General features: G+C 45.5%; 1 protein-coding gene and 1 long non-coding RNA gene across 3 annotated transcripts; both read right to left on the reverse strand.

The window, feature by feature from the left end:
* Positions 1 to 927: 927 nt before the first annotated feature.
* LOC139052728 (uncharacterized) lies at positions 928 to 9,834 on the reverse strand. Its single transcript, XR_011510033.1, has 2 exons — positions 9,642 to 9,834; positions 928 to 7,403 (listed from the first exon to the last, which is right to left on the reverse strand). It is a non-coding gene; the product is annotated as an uncharacterized lncRNA (long non-coding RNA).
* Positions 9,835 to 10,594: 760 nt separating this feature from the next.
* Positions 10,595 to 20,243, reverse strand: LOC135909816 (uncharacterized). 2 transcript variants are annotated; one of them, XM_065441869.2, is made up of 2 exons: positions 16,014 to 20,243; positions 10,595 to 14,456 (listed from the first exon to the last, which is right to left on the reverse strand). In XM_065441869.2, exon 1 carries the CDS (start codon positions 18,969 to 18,971, stop codon positions 18,168 to 18,170), a length of 804 nt encoding a protein of 267 aa, XP_065297941.1. In that variant the 5' UTR covers positions 18,972 to 20,243; the 3' UTR covers positions 10,595 to 14,456; positions 16,014 to 18,167. The 2 variants fall into 2 exon arrangements, with proteins under 2 accessions (XP_065297941.1, XP_065297940.2); XM_065441868.2 differs by having other exon boundaries at positions 16,014 to 16,501.
* Positions 20,244 to 20,365: the final 122 nt, after the last annotated feature.

The following is a 20,365-nucleotide window of genomic DNA, read 5'->3' on the forward strand; positions in this document are numbered from 1 at the left end:
TCAGTTCTCTAGACCGAGTGCACTAATATCATGGCAGGCCAGCACTTCGTCGCATGATATATTTTCAAACCTCGCATGCTTTCTTTGGGGCTCTGGGAAAATTAATGAAGCATGAAACTAAAATCGGCATGTTGCAGTTTTCAATACAACCATCACTGCATTTGTCCATTCTTGAAACAAATTTTATTGTACCAAATGCATACAGAATTGTGGAATATCCGAAGTACATTTTGCTTGTTTTGGTCAAGCAGCTGGCAGAACAAAACCACAAAGTTCCAAAGCAGGAAGGTAACACTTCTATTGAAGTACACAACGAGTGCAAAACTTGCCACCAATTAAAAAAAGAAGGGAGCTGCTACACACCATTTCTTGGTTCTTTGACCATTTATTTTCTCTTGTGTGGCTGATGTTTAAAAATCCTTGCTATAGCAAATGCAAAGACATCAAAAATCAACGCACGACAGATATTGGTACTATGGTGTAAAGTAATGAAGATATAATTTTGCATGCACATTATTTCGTCTGAAATAAAGGGATATAGCACAAACGTTGCTCTTCAATCCCAATAAAATATAACTCGTGAGCTACGGATGATTGTTGAGGGCCTCGGATTCTGTAATGTGCAGCTATACTTAAGTACACAAGCATTTTTGGAATCTGCCTCTACCTGGGTGCAGCTTTGTGACCTGGAATGAAAAGCCACAGCCATCGAGATCGAGCTGCTGCAGTGGCGACATCACAGTAAAAGGTAATAGCGAAAAATTAAAACAATAATATGGCCATGCAACTTGCAACAAATCAGACAGGTCACCTGAAGCTTCTATTTCCAATTTTTCTGGTGTTGCATAGAAGGGCAAAAATCTTGAAAAGTGATAGTGTACGACTTTCATGCATAAACAATTGTGCATATCTACTTTTTTTTAACCATGCAGATATTTAGCAAAAAGTTTTGAGCACGGAGAGCCCGGCATTTTTGCAAAGGAGTTTCTAGGTGAGGTGGACACACTATGCTGCTAATAATGCGAGTTTCAGAAAATTAATTTTGAAAAATTCAGTCGCTTCTTTATTAGTAACTTGACGGCAGCCTTCTAAATGGCATATTTGGAGGCAGTCGCATGTGAACGCACAACCTTTCTTTTTCTAAATCTCGAAAATTGCACTTATTTTGAGATATTCATTATAATCAAAACTTGGTGCATCCTCCTCCACATCAGGCGGCAGTGCCCTGTCAAGAAGTGTGGGACAAAGCTTAAATGATAGCCTGACATGGCACACTGACGCACATGCTTGCCAGGCAAAGTGTGTCGTATCAGCAGCTACAATGACTGGCCAAGATGTTTCCATCTGATGAGATAGCGGGACCTTCTTTTCTGCACTCCCAGCACACTCAGTTCCAATATTACCTCGATTTACCAGTGAAATTCAATGATGAATATCTTGAATTAGGTGCAACTTTCAAGATTTGTAAGAAATGAGAGTGCATTAGAGGAATTCCTCTGCAAGAATGCCACATTTTCCGCGCTCATAACTTGAAAACAAGAAAATCTGTATGGTAATAAAAGACACCCTATACGTATACAGTGTGTATTGGCGCATTTCATGCAACCAATATTCAAGCACCTTCTGTCTACAAAGAATTCATAAAGCAAATTTATGCATTAATACTTGAATCAGTTACGAGCACTGGAAATGCAAACACTGTTACGAACCCTGGTCACATGCCAGGCATTGTGTTGCTGCTCTCTGCGTAGGGCCTATGAATAAAAACCACCTTCAACATCGCACAGTAAGCTACTAATTGCTATGTATAGGAAGACTTACAGTTCTTCAAATGCAATTATGACCTAGACATTCTAAAGCTTTTCTAATAATGTACTTTTAGTGAACAAGTCCCCAAAACTTGGAACAACTCTGAAGCTATAATGCCATTATTATCTGAAAGATGCACTACACATTTTTTTAACGCAGTAAGGAAACATTCATAATCGACAATGCCACCATACACATGAGAGTCGTATAATATTGCACTGCGTGCAGCAAGGATAGCACAATCTCGCACAAAAGATTAGTCTCTCCCGCAGCCTTTTTTTTTTTTTTTTCAAATCAAATCAAGTTTATTCATTACAAACAAAGAAACGGTTACATTTTTGTTTTACAGACGAGGGTCCCAAAGTCGAAGACTGTAACCGGGACCCTTTGAGGCCCCCTTTATTATGTCTCGCTTATGATGCCGTAACATAGTACGAAACCATGATGACGTAACTTATGATCGTGAGTTACTCTTGAAAGAAAGCTTGTGCACACATGCATATTCCTGCATTGTAACTCTGGAGTGCACTTACAGTAAGGACACTGTGAAAAGAAGAAAAATAAGGCCAACAGCAAGAACCTGGCAGTGCAGTGCTATTTGCACCTTCTCGGCTGTTGTCGGTTTAAGTCACCTTTGCTGCAGCAGAGTCGTGTTATGCGGCGAAGCATATTTATCATCATGCAGTGAAGCATATCTGAAGTTAAAGGAGACACTGTCACGGGGCCCCTGCGGGTGCTTATGGTTACCCGACACTAGCTTAAGTACCTATACTGTGACCTCTTCATGCATTTGGACAACACCAATCGCCATGTGAAAACCTCTGTGTTCACTGCTAATCTCGCCAAGAGCCTAAATTGTTCGAAACTACAAATTTCACCAAGTGGCAAACTTGGCAATGCTTCTGGAACCTCATTCTAAAGTACTTTAATACTACCAGGATGCTTCAATGTCAAACTGGATTAACAACCTGGGATGAAATTGCACCAGCTTCTAACTTTCTGAATGTTTGCTTCACCTCCTACATCAGTGAGTAGGCAGTGTTCAATTGGCGCTCCCGCTTCACCAAGCAGACGACCGCTGACGAAAGCACAGTGAAGGCGAATAGTGAGAGCGCAAGCAAACATTCAGAATGCGAGATCTCGCCCTTGGATTTAGAGAAAGGAAGGGTAATTTCATCACCAAGGAACCGAAGTATGCATTCAACAACAAAAGCTTCTGAACGGGCCACTTCCACATCAGCACTGTGGAAAGACTCTGATGAGCTTATCAACCAGCAGAAATTTTCACTCGTGGCAGAAATTTTCACTACCACAATCGCAGGTTTAAAGATATTTGCATGATGACATTTTGGTCCAAAAAGAAGATCCGTTTGAGCGATGGTGTAAGCGTGGTGCCCACTGTTGGCTCGGCTTGCGAAGAGCGACCTGCTGATACCAGACACTTAAGCAGCTCTTCTTGATGTCTGAATCGATGGTGACATGCACTAGGTGTCATTGCTCTTCGAACATGTTGAGCTGTTGTCCTTGCTTCATGAAACATTAAGTAACTACAATTATGACATTGTCAAACAAAAGTGTTGTATTAGAGAATTTTGTAAACCACGAAACAATATCCCTGTACATTATTTGCTATGCAGTCTATGTAGTATAACTATTTTGCACCTCTGGTTGGTGAAAACCAGAGGTGCAAATGGATTTTTGCAATACCAATAGTATTCATATTCGAAAAATATTCGCTTTGCACTTAGGTTTCATTATTCGAATTAGCTTTGAAATTAAAAAATTGATATTTCCACACCCATAGTTTTTACTCAAATACCTGGAGCATAAGTCATTTGAGGACGTAACTTCAGGAATAGCAACAGTATGCCACCAAAGAGTCAACACAATTCAAATTTTTTTTACATTCTTTTGCAATTGTTTCCTAATGTACATTCATTAAAACCATCTTAAGCCTCAATAATTGACTAAACTAAGCTTTGATAACAGCTGCATGCTTGGAACGAACGGTGCATGTTCCAGCCACTCTAGGGTAGCAGTTTAGGGTAAAAAATATCTGTTACTTAGGAATGCCACTTGGTGACCTTGTGCAGAGAAACCCCAGCTGGAGTTTGCCATCTGAAGCTGCTGCGCATAATGGCTAATCACTGGCTTCTTTGGTCTTCTCGATGGCATCTACTTGCTTGAGAAGCTCGACCTCAATGACGTCTGACCACTGGCAGCACATATTTCTGTTTATCACAGATAAAAATTGCCTATGAGCTCTTATTTCGCCCAAAACACAGACTTTTGCCACATTTAAGAAAGCGGCACTCTCCAAGTCAGTGTGGTCAGCATGTCTGGCATGCACTTTCATCTCCTGCGTCAGAGTGGAGTTACTATCCTAAATTAATGTGCTACAGAGATGACAGAGAGGTTGGCAAAGAAGTTATGTGCCCAGACAGAAAGAATGATAATATTTATGTCTACTGCAATTCAAAGCCATCTATTTGAGCACCTTGCACCACCAGAGAAATCCTAATGGCTTCCTTTTCTTCCATCTCATAATGTGGGCGGTAACACCCCATTAAATGGTCCCTAAGATGGTTTTTGTCAACCCTGAGGAAATCTCTCACAGAAAACTTGTACTAGACAGTCTTGATAAGTGTTGTCAGATTACCTTTCAATGTGTCCTTTATCATCACTGTGGTGATCGTAATTTCAATTCATGTGCAGCACTCACACAGTGTGCGCTCCTTGCAGACATCTGTAACTAGTGGCAGTTTACCAGCATACTTGAAGGGAGGAAAAAAGAGCATGGCCACACCAACCACATCACAGCATGTGCATACATCAGATGACATTGTGGAACCTAATTCTATGTCAGCAGGAAATGCATGGCTGCTGTCGCTATTTCGAGTGCAAATATTTGTCCCACGGGTACAGAGAAGTCATTATGGCAACCACATAATCCAGGCAGCTTAGTGCTGGGCAACTGCAATATTTATGAAGCAGCACACTGCATTCAAAGCCAGGCACTGTCACACTTGTCTGGGAAAATCGGTGCTTGTATACACAGGGGCTGGACCATTTCAAACCACAGTCACATTGGAACTCTGTCCACTCTCGTAGGGTGCATTTTCTGTGTAGTGACTGCCACTGCAGGAATAATTTTCTTCGAACTGCACAAACAGAAAATTGTAGCACTGTGCTCTGCAGTGCTTGGTGCAAAGGCAGAACAGCCATGAGCCTTCTCCCATCCACAATTCAGAAATCCGCCAATACATAGATGGCTTACAGTGGCATCTCTACAGGCAGCACACACCACCTATATGCTGCCACTTAGATTGCAACACACTGAGGGTCTCCATGCCTTTATGTAAATGCTCAAATATACTACAGGACAGGATCTTTAGGGAATAAAGGTTGTTTCACGGTCCTCATATCTATGCTATGACAAAGCCAACTCCAACTGCACAGATAGAAATTGCTGTGGAAAATTAAATTTTACAGTTCCATGTACCATATTTTCCATACTGTACTATAGTCTGCAGGATCTAATTTGGGCTGAAAAGCCCCTCTCATTAAGCACCATGGCAAATTTTAGTTATAGGTACATTGGAAGTTGTAAGATGCCGTCAAGGGAGCATTTCCTCAAACAAATATTTCTAATTAGTTCATTATTAAAGGAAATGGAAGAAATTGAAATGTTGCATTTTCACGCTGCCAGGAGGCGAGTGCTAAAAGTGACGGCACTCAACCCCTTTGCCTCCAAGTGATCTTCCTTCTTCATCTTCCCCCATGACGGAGCCAAGGGTTCACGTCACACTCGCATGACGAGCCGTCTTTTCTTTCCTTTTTTTCTTCTCTTCCTTTTTTGCTGTGGGGCACACATCCAGGGATGGCATTTAACATTGGTTGGCTTACGAAAGTCACGTGCCATGGTTGGTGATATTGCAGGCAGCACGTTTTACATAGAGACATTTGTGCATGTAACCTTGACTCTGGCTGAAGCAGGGCTTCGTTGAGACCATGATGGCTTTTGTTTAAAATTTCAGCTGTTTTCCCACTGTGCATAATTTTGATAATTTGGAGACAGGATTGTTAGTGTGTGATCTATGCACTGCACTTGTCGGTTTGCAACTTCCAATCTTGGTGAGACGCCTTTTCATATAACAAAGTGCAACTGAACTTCCTGAAGGCATTTGCCTCCTATGTTCAAGGGAAGCAGCCCACATCCGCATACCTTATTCACAGATGTCAATTCTTTTTTTGCTGCTGCTCCGTATTAAAGATGGGAACCCAAGACTGTGGAAGTAGCGTGGGCTTGGTGGTCTGGAGCTTACCATTGGTTGTCGGATCGTGCCGCTGACTGCATTTTGCAGCGGCTCATGAGTGCCGAGGGGGCCAGGCAGGAGATACGGCAACAATTCAACGAGTAGCAATGAATGTTTACTTCACATTGTTACGGAGTGGTCAACTCTGCAAGTTTCCCGATGGTGAGCGACAGACATGCTAGTTTGCTCAAAAACTGAAGGCTGAAGTCCATTAGCGAAGACATCCTTTATAGTGTTTGGAATACCCTCGCTCAAGAAAAGGAGAGAGAAAACACTCTGCACGCTGGCAGCTGCCGCTCGATACATGCAAGTGTTCAACGAATTTTCTAACCCCCACTGGCTCAGTAGAAGGAAAGGCACTGACATGCGCACACGCACACAACGCTGGCATCTTCCCTGCCGAGGACGCAGAGAAAGAACGAATGCACACACAAAGCTTAATCGTCCCACTTGCTGAAGGGAGACAACACTGTGGAGACTAAGCAGACATCAGGGTGTTGTGCAAGCCGCGGGTAAGCTGGCGAAAATGCCTGCACAAATGATAAGGTCTTATTGCTATTGGGGCCTCCTAGGCGTTTTCCAACGGTTGCAGGCGGCTCGGCATATCTAAAGGGTCCAGCCTTTCGCTGTTGCTTTGGTGGCGCGACACAAATCGTTGACCACACAGGCCAGTCATAACATCAGTTAGACTAGTTCTTGTGCACGCTCAAGGACACTGAGCTTGAACGACGCCATGAATGCTCTGTCTTTTCAGTCCTATTAGAACTGTTCTTGTATTTTCTGAGTACACGAAGTCGATTATAAATCTCTTGTGCATTTTGCAACGTGGCCTTAAATATCCAAGCACTGAAATGCAGCCACATGATCAGAGTAAGCAGCATTCACTTGCATATCGTGAGTTGCCAGAATAAATTGAAAATATTGTGCTGCGACTATCATTACTGCATCATGAAGCAACCAGAAATGACAGTACCATGCTTCACAATGAGACTTTCATTTCTCCCCTGGTGCGCTTGTACTTCTCTGGTCCCCTTTCCACTGTGTAGAGCTCCCAGAAAAGCTTTTCTCAGGACAGGGGACCATACTGTGCGCTCAACCAGGTGGCACCCATCACCACAACATTGCCCCAATCAGTCTCACCTTGTCATCTCTCGTCCTGTCCAGTGACGTTCTTCACATTTCAAGGATGAAGGTTTAGCACTGTGCTTCCGATGACTCTTTAGAGCTCTGGGACAGTGCTTCCGCTGCCAGGGATAATGCTACAGAACAGCGAGTCCACTGACGCAGGTACGCGATGTTTGAAGAGACAAAGACAAAACCTTGTGCAGGCTGTCCGACATGCATATACATCTTTTTCTGCGCCTCTTTCTAAGCAACAATGCTTTCACTGGTGAACAGGAAGGCAGCCTTTGTTTCTTTTTTTCATTATCGTTTCTCAGTTTTACAAGGCCATAAAAAAAATAAGGAAAACAGAAAAGATTGCGAACCAGCCCTGCAATTTTCTTGTATTGGAAACGAATATGTGCAAACAGAGGATGCCAAATGAAATGAACAGCCAGGTGCAACAACAAGTGACATCATTCAGGTGGTGCAGGCGGTTTGGGAGGCCCATAAAATGCCTTAATAATGGGATTTATTTGAGCGTGAACATGGTGAGAAGGCTGCTTCTGCCTTGCAGTGGTGTAAAGACTGCTGCATGTCTGGAGGTTAAATGCTCATCATTCTATCATACATGGAAGTATTCCGACTATTTAGTGGAGGCATGGGAAAGCCACTCAAGCCTACATTAGCAAAATGTGTGGTATTGATTACAGCGAACGCACTCCCTCCATGTTCATGCAACCGAATGTAAACATACTGAAAGCTGAGGTGTGCCTGACGAGTGTAGCATTGTGATGCTTGCCAACAGCCCATAGGACAGGAAAGGCAAATCCCTGTGCACGCATAGTGAATTCGTCACTACTGTGCATGCTCATTTCGGCAAACTGGCATAACAGATGTATTGCGAGTGCAATATGTGACTGTAAAGCATGTGGCGCGTCTTTGTCACCATAGCTTGAGCTTGGTGAGAATCAAGTGGTTTGATAAATGTACAACAGAGTCAGCAATGGTGGGACAGTTCTTAGAAACTTTACAGCATGCCCGTCTGCCTCTACAATGTAAAAAAAAAATTGGCTTTGGTCCAAGAGCCAGATCTTTCTGATCGGGCAACATTCATGCACCAGCTTTGTCAGTTTTTTTATGCTCCCAATACTTGTGCTGAGGTTGTGAGAAAGGCCTGGAGAGAGTATACAATTAGAGAATCATGTACCTCTTACATTGTGGATGTCCTGGAATTGTGCTAACGCATGAACACCACCACGTCTCAAAATGATCGAATGCGACATATTAAAGGCACAAGCACTGTTACCTTATATGCCCTTGGTATGCAGAACCCCAGCACCTTCACCACTTCTAAGGAACCGCTTTATTCTTGCCGAGCTAGAGCTATGGCGAGGAAGAAGCGACACACTACGTACGGATGAGGAAGATGAAGGAAAGCCACATTGCGCTCACAATATCGCTAACGTGGTAGTTTCCCAAAGGAAGCGGTCACACCACTGCGTATAAAGTGTATGCACAGGGATACTCATGTCTTCCCTGTCCAAGGGATTGGTGGCAAGCACCACAGAGCAGCACTGGTCAGGTGCATTCCAGTTAAATTCTTAAGAATTGAGAAAAGGCCGATTCCACACAAAGCAACGACCTGACACCCTTGCCAACAAATATGTTGAACTGGCATTGAGTTTCAGGTATTTGCGGCCACACATAGGTAAACCAATGGGCAAGGTTCTGACTGGTGTTGTAGAAGTCGCGGGGCGCTTTTTTCGTTGCGACGATAGATCGGATTCATTTACAAGTACTGCTCCAGGAGGGCACATGTAACCGGCAAACAGAGGCCTCAGGAGAGCATTAGATTATAATCAAGGAGGCGGCAGGGTACCCAAGGGGTAGCGGAGGGATCAAAACTGGAAGCAGGGCGGTCCCAAACTGGAAGCAGGTTATGTTGCCCCAACCCACGGACCACCCCGACTCCTGCTTTTTTGTCTGCGAAAGCGGACAGCTGATCTTAAAATGCGTCAGTAAATTCGGGAAGTACGACTTACACACAGCCTACGGGCATTATAGATATACTACTAGCACGCGCAGGCCTCGGCGAGCCCCAACCCATGGACCAGTCCGGGTTCTAGCTCTGGTGTCCCCGTTACCGATTTGGTGTCCTGGAGACGCCGCTAATAATATGAAATAGTGACACGTTGTTACTAGTAAAAAAACACGATTTAAGCCGCTAACGCTACGTTCAGCACTGCCGCGCCCAACAACTTCTGCAACGCCTGTGAGAACTTCGCCAATCAATGGTTGTTCTTGGCAATACTTCGAACTTGTGAATTTTGTGTACCGTTCATGCTTAACTTTGTAGTGCACTGTGGCTTAATGAAGCACTACGCTTGCGTGTAGCATACGTACACATCTTACCTGATAGACGGTGAACGGGGTCTTGTACATATATCCGCTGAAGAAGAAAAGACTACACTTTCACATGTGTTAAAACACATGCCAAACTTGAAAAAACAGACGTACAATGAACCTCCACACGTTAAAATAGCAAAAGAATCACTTAAAAGGCGAAAACTATTGAAAACTTTGCAAGCGCCACGGCATGCGCAAATCCGCCATTGCTGCTGATATTGATGTTGATGAGGCTGTCCCCTTGCGATCGAGTCGGCAAGCGCGCGTTTCTTTATTCTATGGAAGCGCAATTGGCGCAATGTAGCCAAAATAAGTAATTATAAAAAACTGCATCAACTCCAAATACACACACGCAAAAGAAAATAGTCGGGATTCTCTATAGCGACGTTTCCAACCCCTTGACTGATATTTCATACAGCTCGTTGCATTAATTAAAATACCTGCAGTGCATTGTTTTCATAACGCGCAAAAAAAAAAATGTGCGCTTAAGTTTACCCGCACAAACACGCGGCGCAAATTCGTAGAACGCCACCAGTGCAGCCCCCACCGTCCAAGAATATATATAAAAAACTAGTCAATAATAATAGCATATAATTATAACGTGAGCGTCGGTGCAATCAATGGAGAATTCGATTTTATTTGTTATAGAAAATCAAATGCAATGCAGTAAACAATGGATAGAATTCAGCATACGGCTTCCTGGAGTCTAAAAAAAAATCTGCCTTGAAACTTGACATGGTGACGACGCAAATTGTGGGTATACAATTGAAAATAATTGCTATAATGTGTTCGCGTATGAGTAAGCTTCTCAAAAGGAGTTTCAAGTGTTTCCATGGTATGGCAAGCTTATATCTTGATTCATAAAGTTTTTTTTTTATTCATATTGGTCAATTATGTTTAAAAAGAGAATTGCAAATTTCAATGGTTTTGTTTTTTACCGGGGGAACACAGAGTTGAGCCACTGTTTTGAAACAAACTTTTATTTAAAGGCAGTTACAAGTAACGCCGACACCCTCACTCATGACAAAACAACTTTCACTTGCTGTGTCCAGACACTTGGTTCAAGTTGCATGTAATGCTTCATCTCCAAGCTTTGCGTGGTTTCTTAAAGGCATTGTGAAATCTACACGGTGTTTTTATTTTACACCTCCTCATCTCACAGCACAAGATCTGAAATGCGTGATTAAGAAGAATCAGGCCAGCACATATTCACAGAAACGAACTCTTCACAGTGCAGTTGACAAGTGCAAAAATTACAGCAGAAACTGTCAGTCACATGATATGAGCAAAACATAACTGTTCTTTTTGCGGGAAAGCCTCAGTCCCATGCCGACATTAACCCATATGGTGGTCATCACTGGCAATGTTTGAAAGATTTTCATAAATTAGAGACTGAATGTCTGGAGTGTTTATCATAAGGGAAGTAGAAACTCACACGTCTTCTAAACAGCACTTTGCAGTGCTAAATGTATGTTGGCTATTGATAGTAATAAATAGTATGACTGTTACAACTGTTAAACAAGACAAAAGCTCACAGGAATATGAAGGCTTGAAGTGATAAACAGTGTTTGGAGGGGGAATGTAGCTGTAATGAACCTTTTGACAAAGATTTGTCTTCGTCAGTGCTGCAATTAAGTTCTGCACAGCAATCTTTATGCACGCTTAGCTCACTTTCCCACACCGTCAATGTAGGATGAAGAGGAGAATAAGATAGTGCGTACAATGAAGTTGAAGTGTAGAAAAGAAATGGGGAGACAGTGAAAGAGAAGGTAGGAGCATTGTTGTAGATTATTCTTCCAAGGTTGCTCTTCCAAAAGAAAAAAAGAAAAAAATATTAAATGTGTAAGGAAGCATTGCCAATTATTATTCTGCCACCATAAGCACCATAAAGGATGCAATATAAAACTGATCTGATATGTAGAGTGGCCTAAAGCTTTCTGCATAGTTTTTACTATCATTATGACACTGTCTGCTGCAGCCAAATATGCAGAAGTTTTCATTGAGTGCACATGACCAGAGCAACTTATCCAGACTGCACACAACACCACTGCATATACCCTCTATTTTGGTAATCTGAAAAATAAAAGTTTATTCAAATGGGCAATAAAGAACATCAGATGGAACACAACATCTAGATCGAATTATGAGGCATGCCACAGTGCGGGACTCAGTATTATTTTGACCACCTTGGGTTCTGTGATGTGCACTTGAATTCAACTACACGCTTTTTTTTTTTTTTTCATTTCACCACCACTGAAATGCAGCCACCTTTGCTGGGATTGAACCCGCAGGCTTGAGCTCAGCAGTGCAACAACATGACTACTGCGCTACTGAGTGTTTACACAAATTTATAAGTAGCAAAACACATTGGAGGCTTTTGCACACTGAAACACTACACACCGTCCAATGCGCTTCCTATGTACAGACATACTTACCAGCGGCTCATATGACAAGCATGGAGGCGTGCTCTAACACACTACAATCCAACAGCTGCCACATACCAGAGATAACCACTGGGTCTGTACCTATTTTCACAGAACACTTACCAGCAGCTCATACAACAAGCATGGAGGCATCTCTCGTGCTCTAACACACATACCATCCAGCTGTGACATATGGCTGCACACCACAGACAAAAACAGACGGGCTAATCATCAGAGACCACATGTCATGATTTGTTTATATGCGAGCCCTCAACCTGCTTCTATAAGGCATGACAGCACAGCACTACTGCACCACTTCTCTCTTCCTAACTGCACTGGAGGCTTGTTACCAGTAATCGTGCCCTGCTGACGTGGTTATCTCTTCAGTTTCTATGTTGCTGTCCCTAAGCTGTTATTTAAGGACTTCCTTTTGAGCTTCAGTGGGCCTTGAAAGGCTAGATGATGGCTGCGACAATCTAGGGTTTTTTGTAGAGTGAAATCTTAACAGGTGCACAACTTTTTTGTTGGCTGGTTCATATGAATGGTCTGGCATCTTTCTTTTTGGGTCACTTTCACTTTCCACAAGCATGAAAACTGGCTAAAACAAATTGTTTGCCTTCTCAGCCACACCCTCAGAGACTTCACCATCTGATATTGCCTGTCTGACTGAGTCCATTTTTGCTCTTAAGAGTGTTGAGCTTGACACTGCTTTGGCTGCTTCCAGCTTTGTTATACTCCGTACAATGTGCAATGCCCGACTTGCCTCACATGCTTCTTTGGGTGAGCTCTCATGGGCCTTGTTGCTGCTAGTTGGATTAGCGATGACCGCACAGTGACTGTGCTTGCACACACACTGCGCATTCCTTGCACCTCAAAGGACAGCAAGCACCATCTTTCACTTTTGACACTTTGTATGAGAGCCCTTTAATAGACTGAGATGGCACAGTCCATATGCCATCTTCATTTATTTTGGCACAAGCTGCCATTTCACTGCCAGACCTGTGGTTTTTCTAAATTGTTCTCCGCTCCTTACCCTTTGCCCCTTTCATCATCTGGCTAGCCCTTTTCATTAAAAAATGATTTGTCAAGTCCATGAGGGCAGAAATTAGTTTGTCACCATGCTTATTCTGTTTTCTCTCCAGCATAGTACGCTTTAACGTCCTGTGCTTGCTCTCAAGGTGCATGTTAGTGTTGACAGCTGCTCTAGTCCTAAAGCGATAGGCCCACTCTTGCGGCCTAACTGCATAGTGGTCTTTGAAGTACTTGAGGAAGTCCCTCAGTTTTTCTTCCTCACTAGAAAGGAATTGCTTAAAATAATCTTCAAATGCCTTTTCCACGAGGAACTCTAAGAGTAGCCACACACTATGGTAAACATGTGGCCTTAGCTGTCTCTCTACACACTCGAGTGTCTTCTTACGCCAATTGTTATCCACATGCCAGGCACAGAGAAGTTTCTGTTTTGCGGCACCCATGACCCTGGACCATGCTTTGTAGAATTGCGAGGCATCATCAGATATCAATGTCTTAGCGGCCACTTTTTTGGCCATGGCCGACTCCAGATATTTGAAGAATGCTGTCAAAGTTTGCTCGTTCATGTGGTTGCAGATGAAATAAGCTATAGCTACAACTGATGCTACTTTATCTAGCACCAGAAGCGTGGTCAGGTCAAACAGGTACTCTATAGTACCATGTGTGGAGTCAAGACATACAGTCCCTGCAGGGCCCAATTTTTCTAGTAGCTCCTTCTGAGGCTCTGTCATCAGAACAAGAGCAAAGTCTGCTGAAGAAAATGTACCACTTGGGTCCACTGCACCTTGTGCCTTGTACAGGCGGACAAGTGTTTCACCTTTTTCTTTCATCACAAGCACCCACATGTCTACACTGACAGCGTCATTAGTGTGACAACGTTCAGGAGCAGCAATGTTAAACTGCCGTTTGATGTTATGCAGGGTTGAGCACTCTGCCAAGTGCACTGGCCTCAGCTTGGATGCCACAGATGTTCTTATTCGCTTTAGAATGGTTTTCATGGGCACACCCCTTTCTAGGTTCTCTGCTACGCTGGCCTTTTCGTTGTCACTCATTCCCAAGTGCTGAATTTCTGGTTTATGACCATAATGGTTTCTTTGATACCTGACTTTTATGGTGGTGCTTTCAGGTGTCGGACTCTGAGTGTTGTCCATTGTGATGGTAATAAATGAAAGACATATCTTACCAGACCTACAGCTCCCCTGACTTTTCTCCCGACGGTCACTATGACCTTCCCTTTTCCTTGCCTCGCCTGATCTATTACAGTAATAGTGGATCCTTGTCTCTCCACTGGCCAGCTTTTTGGGGTCCCTGGGCAAAATGAACCAGCAGTTTTGGCTACCCTCTTCTTCTGCTTTCCATTCATGAAATTCTGTAATAAAAGCACAAAATAGCATTTGATGGTGACAAGTACTTTGGGGAGAGAGATGCAAACAAAAATAATCACTTTGAAGGCTTTGGACACGGGCTAACGTAGCATTTATTTTACTCCCTCACCTTCAACTCGACTGTGTCATGAGGTCACCCTTGATATTGCTCAAATTTCTGTTAAAATTGAATTTCAAATATGCAATGCGCAATAACTTCAAAAAATTTATCATATTAGTTTTGTTTTAATAAGAAACAAGTATGAAACTTAAGCATGATCTATGCTCACTCCTTCCTCAATATTGAATCAGACTGTACATTCACAGCAATGCTGTTATGATAAGACAAAGACGAACTGAGAGCACGTGGTGCAAGTTACGCCCCAGAACAGTGTGAATCCCTTCCCTCAGTTTCTTCTTGAAAAGCTCCTTCTTTTCAAGAAGAGCTTGAATTTTTACTGTAGATAGGGGCTTGGCGAGGGAGTGTTCCATGGTCACGCGGTTATGATCTGGCTTGGGCATGCGCCTGGTTCGAAGAGGCAGCATTATGTGTGATTTCAATAAACCAGTTGCTAGTCTGCGTTCGTCCTGTCTTCTTCTACGTTGGTGTCTTTTCCCAAGTGCAGTTTAAGTTCACAAAAAGATGTCTTACCAAGTAGCCTCCTAACACACTCTTCTTAAAGAAAAAAGGATTGCGCGTGCGTCAAATTTGGCTCTATTTTATGAAATCTACAACCAGAGTCCTTCAATTGAAGGATTGTGGTACTACTAAAGAATTTTCCCAAAGTGCGCCGGGAGACCAAGCCGCTGACAGCCGCAATTGCAAGTGTATTGCGGTCGGCACTGAGGCGAATACTGTACCACGCACGCAAGTAGCGCAAAGCAACGTGAGAACGCAGTGCAAATCCCTCCTCTCGTTTAAGAAAAAAAAAAGAAGGGGGGGGGGGAGTAGGGTGCGCGAGCGTCACATTTCGCTCTATTCTATGAAATGTACTACTAAAGAGTTTGCCAACAATACGCTGGGAAACCATCCCGGCGACATCCGCAAATTCAAGTATGGTCCCGGTTCTGCGTCTCTGCCGCATTGCAACGTGCATTGAGGCGAAGACTAGGCCACGCACGCATGTGGCACAGAGCAACGTCAGAACGCAGAACAGCTTACTCCTGTCGCTTAAAAAAAAGAAAAAAAGATGTGCAAACGTCAAATTTCACTCCACTTGCTGGGCAGGAAAGCAGACCATGCCAAACGTATGTCATGTAGCGCATCGCTGGGAGCGCGCACACATGACTATACTATATATAGATAGATAAACAGACAAATTAAATTTAACGAGGATACAAACTTCAACATACCCCAAGGAAATAAATTAGGCACGTGCGCAAAAGATACTCTTCGCGAAACAGATGGAGAAAGAAAAAACAAAGGCCCGCAAGGTATAAACAACTGCTTTTGGAGGCACACTGCGCAACAAGAAATTTAAAAAAGTCCGACATATAATATTGCGTTTAAACGTCATTTGCTTACGATGACTGAGAATAAACTTAATAAAACTGTTCCTCACCCTTATTGTTCCGGAACACAGGTGCACGTAGTCAGCCTCGAAGTTGTGCGCAGCGATCTGGTGCACCGAATACTTCTCCATTGTAGGCAGGGAAGTGCCACATACGTCGCATTTCATCAATTTCTTGACATCCACGGCCATTCTGTGAACGTTCCTGATGTGTTGCAGCATGTTCTTCCTCTGCATGAATAGTTGGCTGCAAAATTCGCAGCGACGATCGTCATCGCCGATGGCAGCTCGATCACAGACGTGCGCCATTCCGAAGCGGAGAGACGGCGTTTAGAAGCACGTGGTTTCTGCGTCATTGCACGCGCTAGGATTGTTGTATATTCCGGCAGTAATACAGGGAAGAAACCTCCCCAATCACGTGACACACTAGGTATTCAGTGGCCTCATAGGGACAGTTGGAAACCAACTTAGGGAACCAACATCCGGGAACGCAGGGTCACGTGGATGCTGCCTTCTATTGTTCACCGGCCTCAGCCGGCCTGCGGGGAAACGCATGTCTCTATGCAAGCAGCGGCTTCTCACCATGCGGAAGGTACATAGTCGCAGTTTCGCACACAATATTGCTGCTTGAAATTAAGCTTGATAAATACACCTCGGAAAGAAATGTCGCTGTCTAATTACACTCACATTATTTTTATTGTTGTGTTCTGTAAGTTTAAGGGCATATTATATATGCGGTAAAAGAGACAATACATGTCGTTGAGAGTTATGTTGTCTGGCAACCCGGAAAACGCGGCGCGAAAGCGCCGCTCTTTTTTTTTTTTTTTTTTGTACGGGTGCTCGCGCGTCGGCGGCAACGCGGGCGTTTGCCGCCCGTCGCGTTTTTCGCTCGCGAAAAACGCGCCATGCCATGCGAGGCGCTTCCGATAGATGGCGACTCCGTAATCGCCGTAATACCTGCTGCATTCGCGACCTCTGGGAACGAAAGCGAAGGAGAGGGGGACCCGGGGGACGTGCGCGGTGTCCAAGGCGGCTGTACTGGTGCTGAAACCCGGAAATTGTCGATATCCTCGCCTTCCTCGACTACACCCGGGGGTGAGGGGGTGTGACAGAAGACCTATGGGCCCCGGGTGCCAGACGACCTAGCTACGCCACTGCAGCTCGCACTTGTCCGTGTTCACCAGGATTGCCATACTCCGCCAGGCGCTGAAACACGGATCGCAGATGCGCCTCATGCTCGTCCGGTGAAGTGCTTGCGATGAGTAGGTCGTCGAGGCCATGCAAAACGCCGTTGATAAAACGCTGGAATGCCTGTCCGGAGTTTCGCAGGCCGAACGGCATGCGTAGGAACTCGAACAGGCCGAAGGGCGTGGTTATCGCCGTCTTCGATACATCCTCTGGAGCCACGGGGATTTGATGGTACGCCCGCACGAGGTCGACCTTGGAGAAAATTGCCGCACCATGTAGGCTGGACGTGACATCATGAATGTGAGGTACCGGATAGCGGTCGGGCACGGTTGCTTGATTGAGGGCTCGATAGTCGTCGCAGGGTCGCCAGTCTCCTGGTGTAGACTTCGGCACCATGTGCAGTGGAGACGCCCACGGACTAGCGGACGGGCGGATTATGCCGAGCTCGAGCATGTCGAGCTGCTTGCAGCTTTTGCGGGGACAGGCGATGTGGGCGTGCGTAAACTGGTGGGCCTGTGGTGACAATGTGGTGGCATACATTGTGCTTGACGGCCGCGCTGGCCGCGTCAGTTCGGGGAAATCGCCGAGGATGCCGGTGAATCGTGTAGCGCCAGGCGGTACTACGAACGTGGGGCTGAGGGGTGGATGCCTGGATGGCTTCCCGCACACTTCTGCTTGTGACATGGGGTCCTGTGAACGCCGGTTACGGACATCGACAAGCAGTCCGAAGTTGCGCAAAAAGTCCGCTCCCAGGATGGCAAATTTTACGTCAGCCACGACGAAAATCCACCGAAACGTCCTCTTGAGGCCCAGGTCCAGCGAGAGGGAGCGTTGCCCGTACGTCGGTATCGTCAGCTTGCAACGGTGCTGCGCACGGTCGTTTGCGGTCTGCTGGCGACGCCGGCACGACACTAACTTCCGCCCCTGTGTCGACTAGGAAACGAGCACCTCTTTCCCGATCGGTCAGGAAGAACACCGATGGGCGACTGTCCGGCGGGGCGGGGGCACTGGTCACCCTCAGTGCTGGCCCGGGGCGTTTCCCGAATTTTCACAGGGCGACACACAGTTCCGTGCAGCGTTGCAGAATTTGCGGTGGTACCAGCACACCCTACGTTGTTGTGGTTGTGATGCGGTACGCTGTCGTGGTCGCTGGTTTCCGCTCGAGTGCAGCGCTGCGACGGTGTCTGCGAGGCGAGAAAGTTCCTCTCGCATCTCTTGCAAGGAATTGGCGGACGGTGCCATGAGTTTGTCGGCGAGCTCGGCCATCTTGGCAAGGTCTGTCTCGCCCGACGCCGTGAGGCCTATCCGTACACTTGTGGGAAGGCTTCGCAGGAACAGTTCCCGCACTAAACGACCGTCGCTTGCAGTCGCGTCGCCGGCCAGTTGTTGCATGTGGCGTAGCAACTGGCTGGGTCGGCGGTCGCCAAGTTCGGCCTCCCGCAGTAGCTGTTGGAGACGCTCGGGCTCTGTCGGTGTGATACGGCGAATCTCTTTTAGCGTCTGGTAGGCGTTCTCTGCGGGGGGCGTTAGCAGTAGGTCCCGCACCTCGCTGGCCGTCGCAGGCGGGAGGTTGCCCACCACGTGGTGGTATTTGGTGCTGTCAGCAGTGATGCGGCGTGCAGCGAACTGCGACTCAACTTGCACGAACCAAAGTTCCGGGTCGCCAGTCCAAAACGGAGGTAGCTTGACATCAAGTAGGGCTACCGTGGGGCTGTCGGCGTCGCTTGGCTGATTCATGGCGATCACGTCCGGGTAAAGCAGCGACGAGGCGTGGGGCTTGGAGTCTCGGTGCCAACTAATCTTTATTATCCCTTTCTCCATAATTATTCTATGGTGGCTAGAGGGCCACCTCTAGCCACCATAGTTTATTCTTTGTGCGCCGGTTCTCTATCGGCGGCCGGCTGGCTACGGTCGACTGCGGTCGGCTCTGTTCCGCGCTGGCAGCACCGCTGGCACCGCGGCTTATCCGCGGCATTTTTGTGTTCACTACACACGCTCGCCGCACCTGGCTTTCTGACTAAAAGCACCTTGGCCGTGTGGCGCAGTTTCGCGTGTACTGAATCTTACCGGGACAAGTTTTGACGCTTTCTCTGACCCAAGACATTATTGTAACTAATTTCACAACTTTTTGGGGTACTTTTCAAGCACATGTAGTGGTCGCGCTCGGCGTAGTGGCGCAGTTAGCGAAAAGCAGCTCGGCTGTGTGCCGCAGTTTCACGTGTACTGAATCTTACTGGTAGAAGTTCGTGACGCATTCTCTGACCCGAAAAAGTATTGCAATTTATTTAGTAACTTTTTGGGATATATTGAGGCTTGCTCGCCGCGCCTGGGGTTGTGAAGCTGTTAGCAAAAAAGCAAGCCGGCCATAGTGAGTTAGTTTTGCGTGTACTGAATTTTAGTGGGACAAGTGACGCATTTTATAGTCCTGCAACAACATGTACACCTTATTTCGGTACTCACGCTTCTCGAAAACGCGACGAGTGATTGCCGAGAGTGATAACACGGGAGTGTTGCATGCGCCGGCAGGACGCGTAAAAGATAACACGGAGGAGCTCAAGAACATGACATTTATGTATTCTGAGCGACTGAAAACAGGCTTTGCACCCACGAGTGTGACTTGAGTGCGATCAGAAGGCATTCTGCGAGCGTGTAACATGGTCTGGCTGAGCCTCTGTTGTAGCCACCTTTGTGTACTTGGCGTACCATCGTGTCGACTGAGGCCAAGTTGTTTTGGAAACGCGCAGTCACCCGTGTGTTTGTGCACTTAAAAGTGCAGGAAATAATGCCCGGGAAAGGAGGGGTGTGCTTGAAAATGAAATGTTCAGATTTTATGGCATTGTTTGGGAGTAGTCTTTGCTGCGAAATGTACGTAAAAGTGAAGTTATCTGTAATGCCGCTCATTCACCACTTACGCACGTTTCGCCTCTACAGGCAATACTCCTGTTAGGTACGTCAGTATACCGAAATGATACATGCTTGTAATATACTTTCTTTCAGCTGATGGCATCCGGTGGAGCATCGTACGGCAACGACTGCTGCTTACCTGGTGCCACAACGATGAATGAATGCAGAAGCCCGGAACGAGCATTTATATAGAGCAAAATAAACATTTCATCATTTCAGAAGACGACTTTCGTGTTTTTATGAAATTGCACCTGACAGATTCGGCGCAGTCTTGTAAAGGTCAATCGCAATCATTTCTACCTAATAATGAA

The sequence above is a fragment of the Dermacentor albipictus genome, unplaced genomic scaffold (genome assembly GCF_038994185.2).
Source record: "Dermacentor albipictus isolate Rhodes 1998 colony unplaced genomic scaffold, USDA_Dalb.pri_finalv2 scaffold_30, whole genome shotgun sequence".
NCBI lineage: Eukaryota > Metazoa > Arthropoda > Arachnida > Ixodida > Ixodidae > Dermacentor > Dermacentor albipictus.

Coding starts and splice junctions, on each gene's coding strand:
- LOC135909816 (XM_065441868.2), bottom strand. CDS start 14,238: ATGGACAACACTCAGAGTCCGACACCTGAAAGCACCACCATAAAAGTC.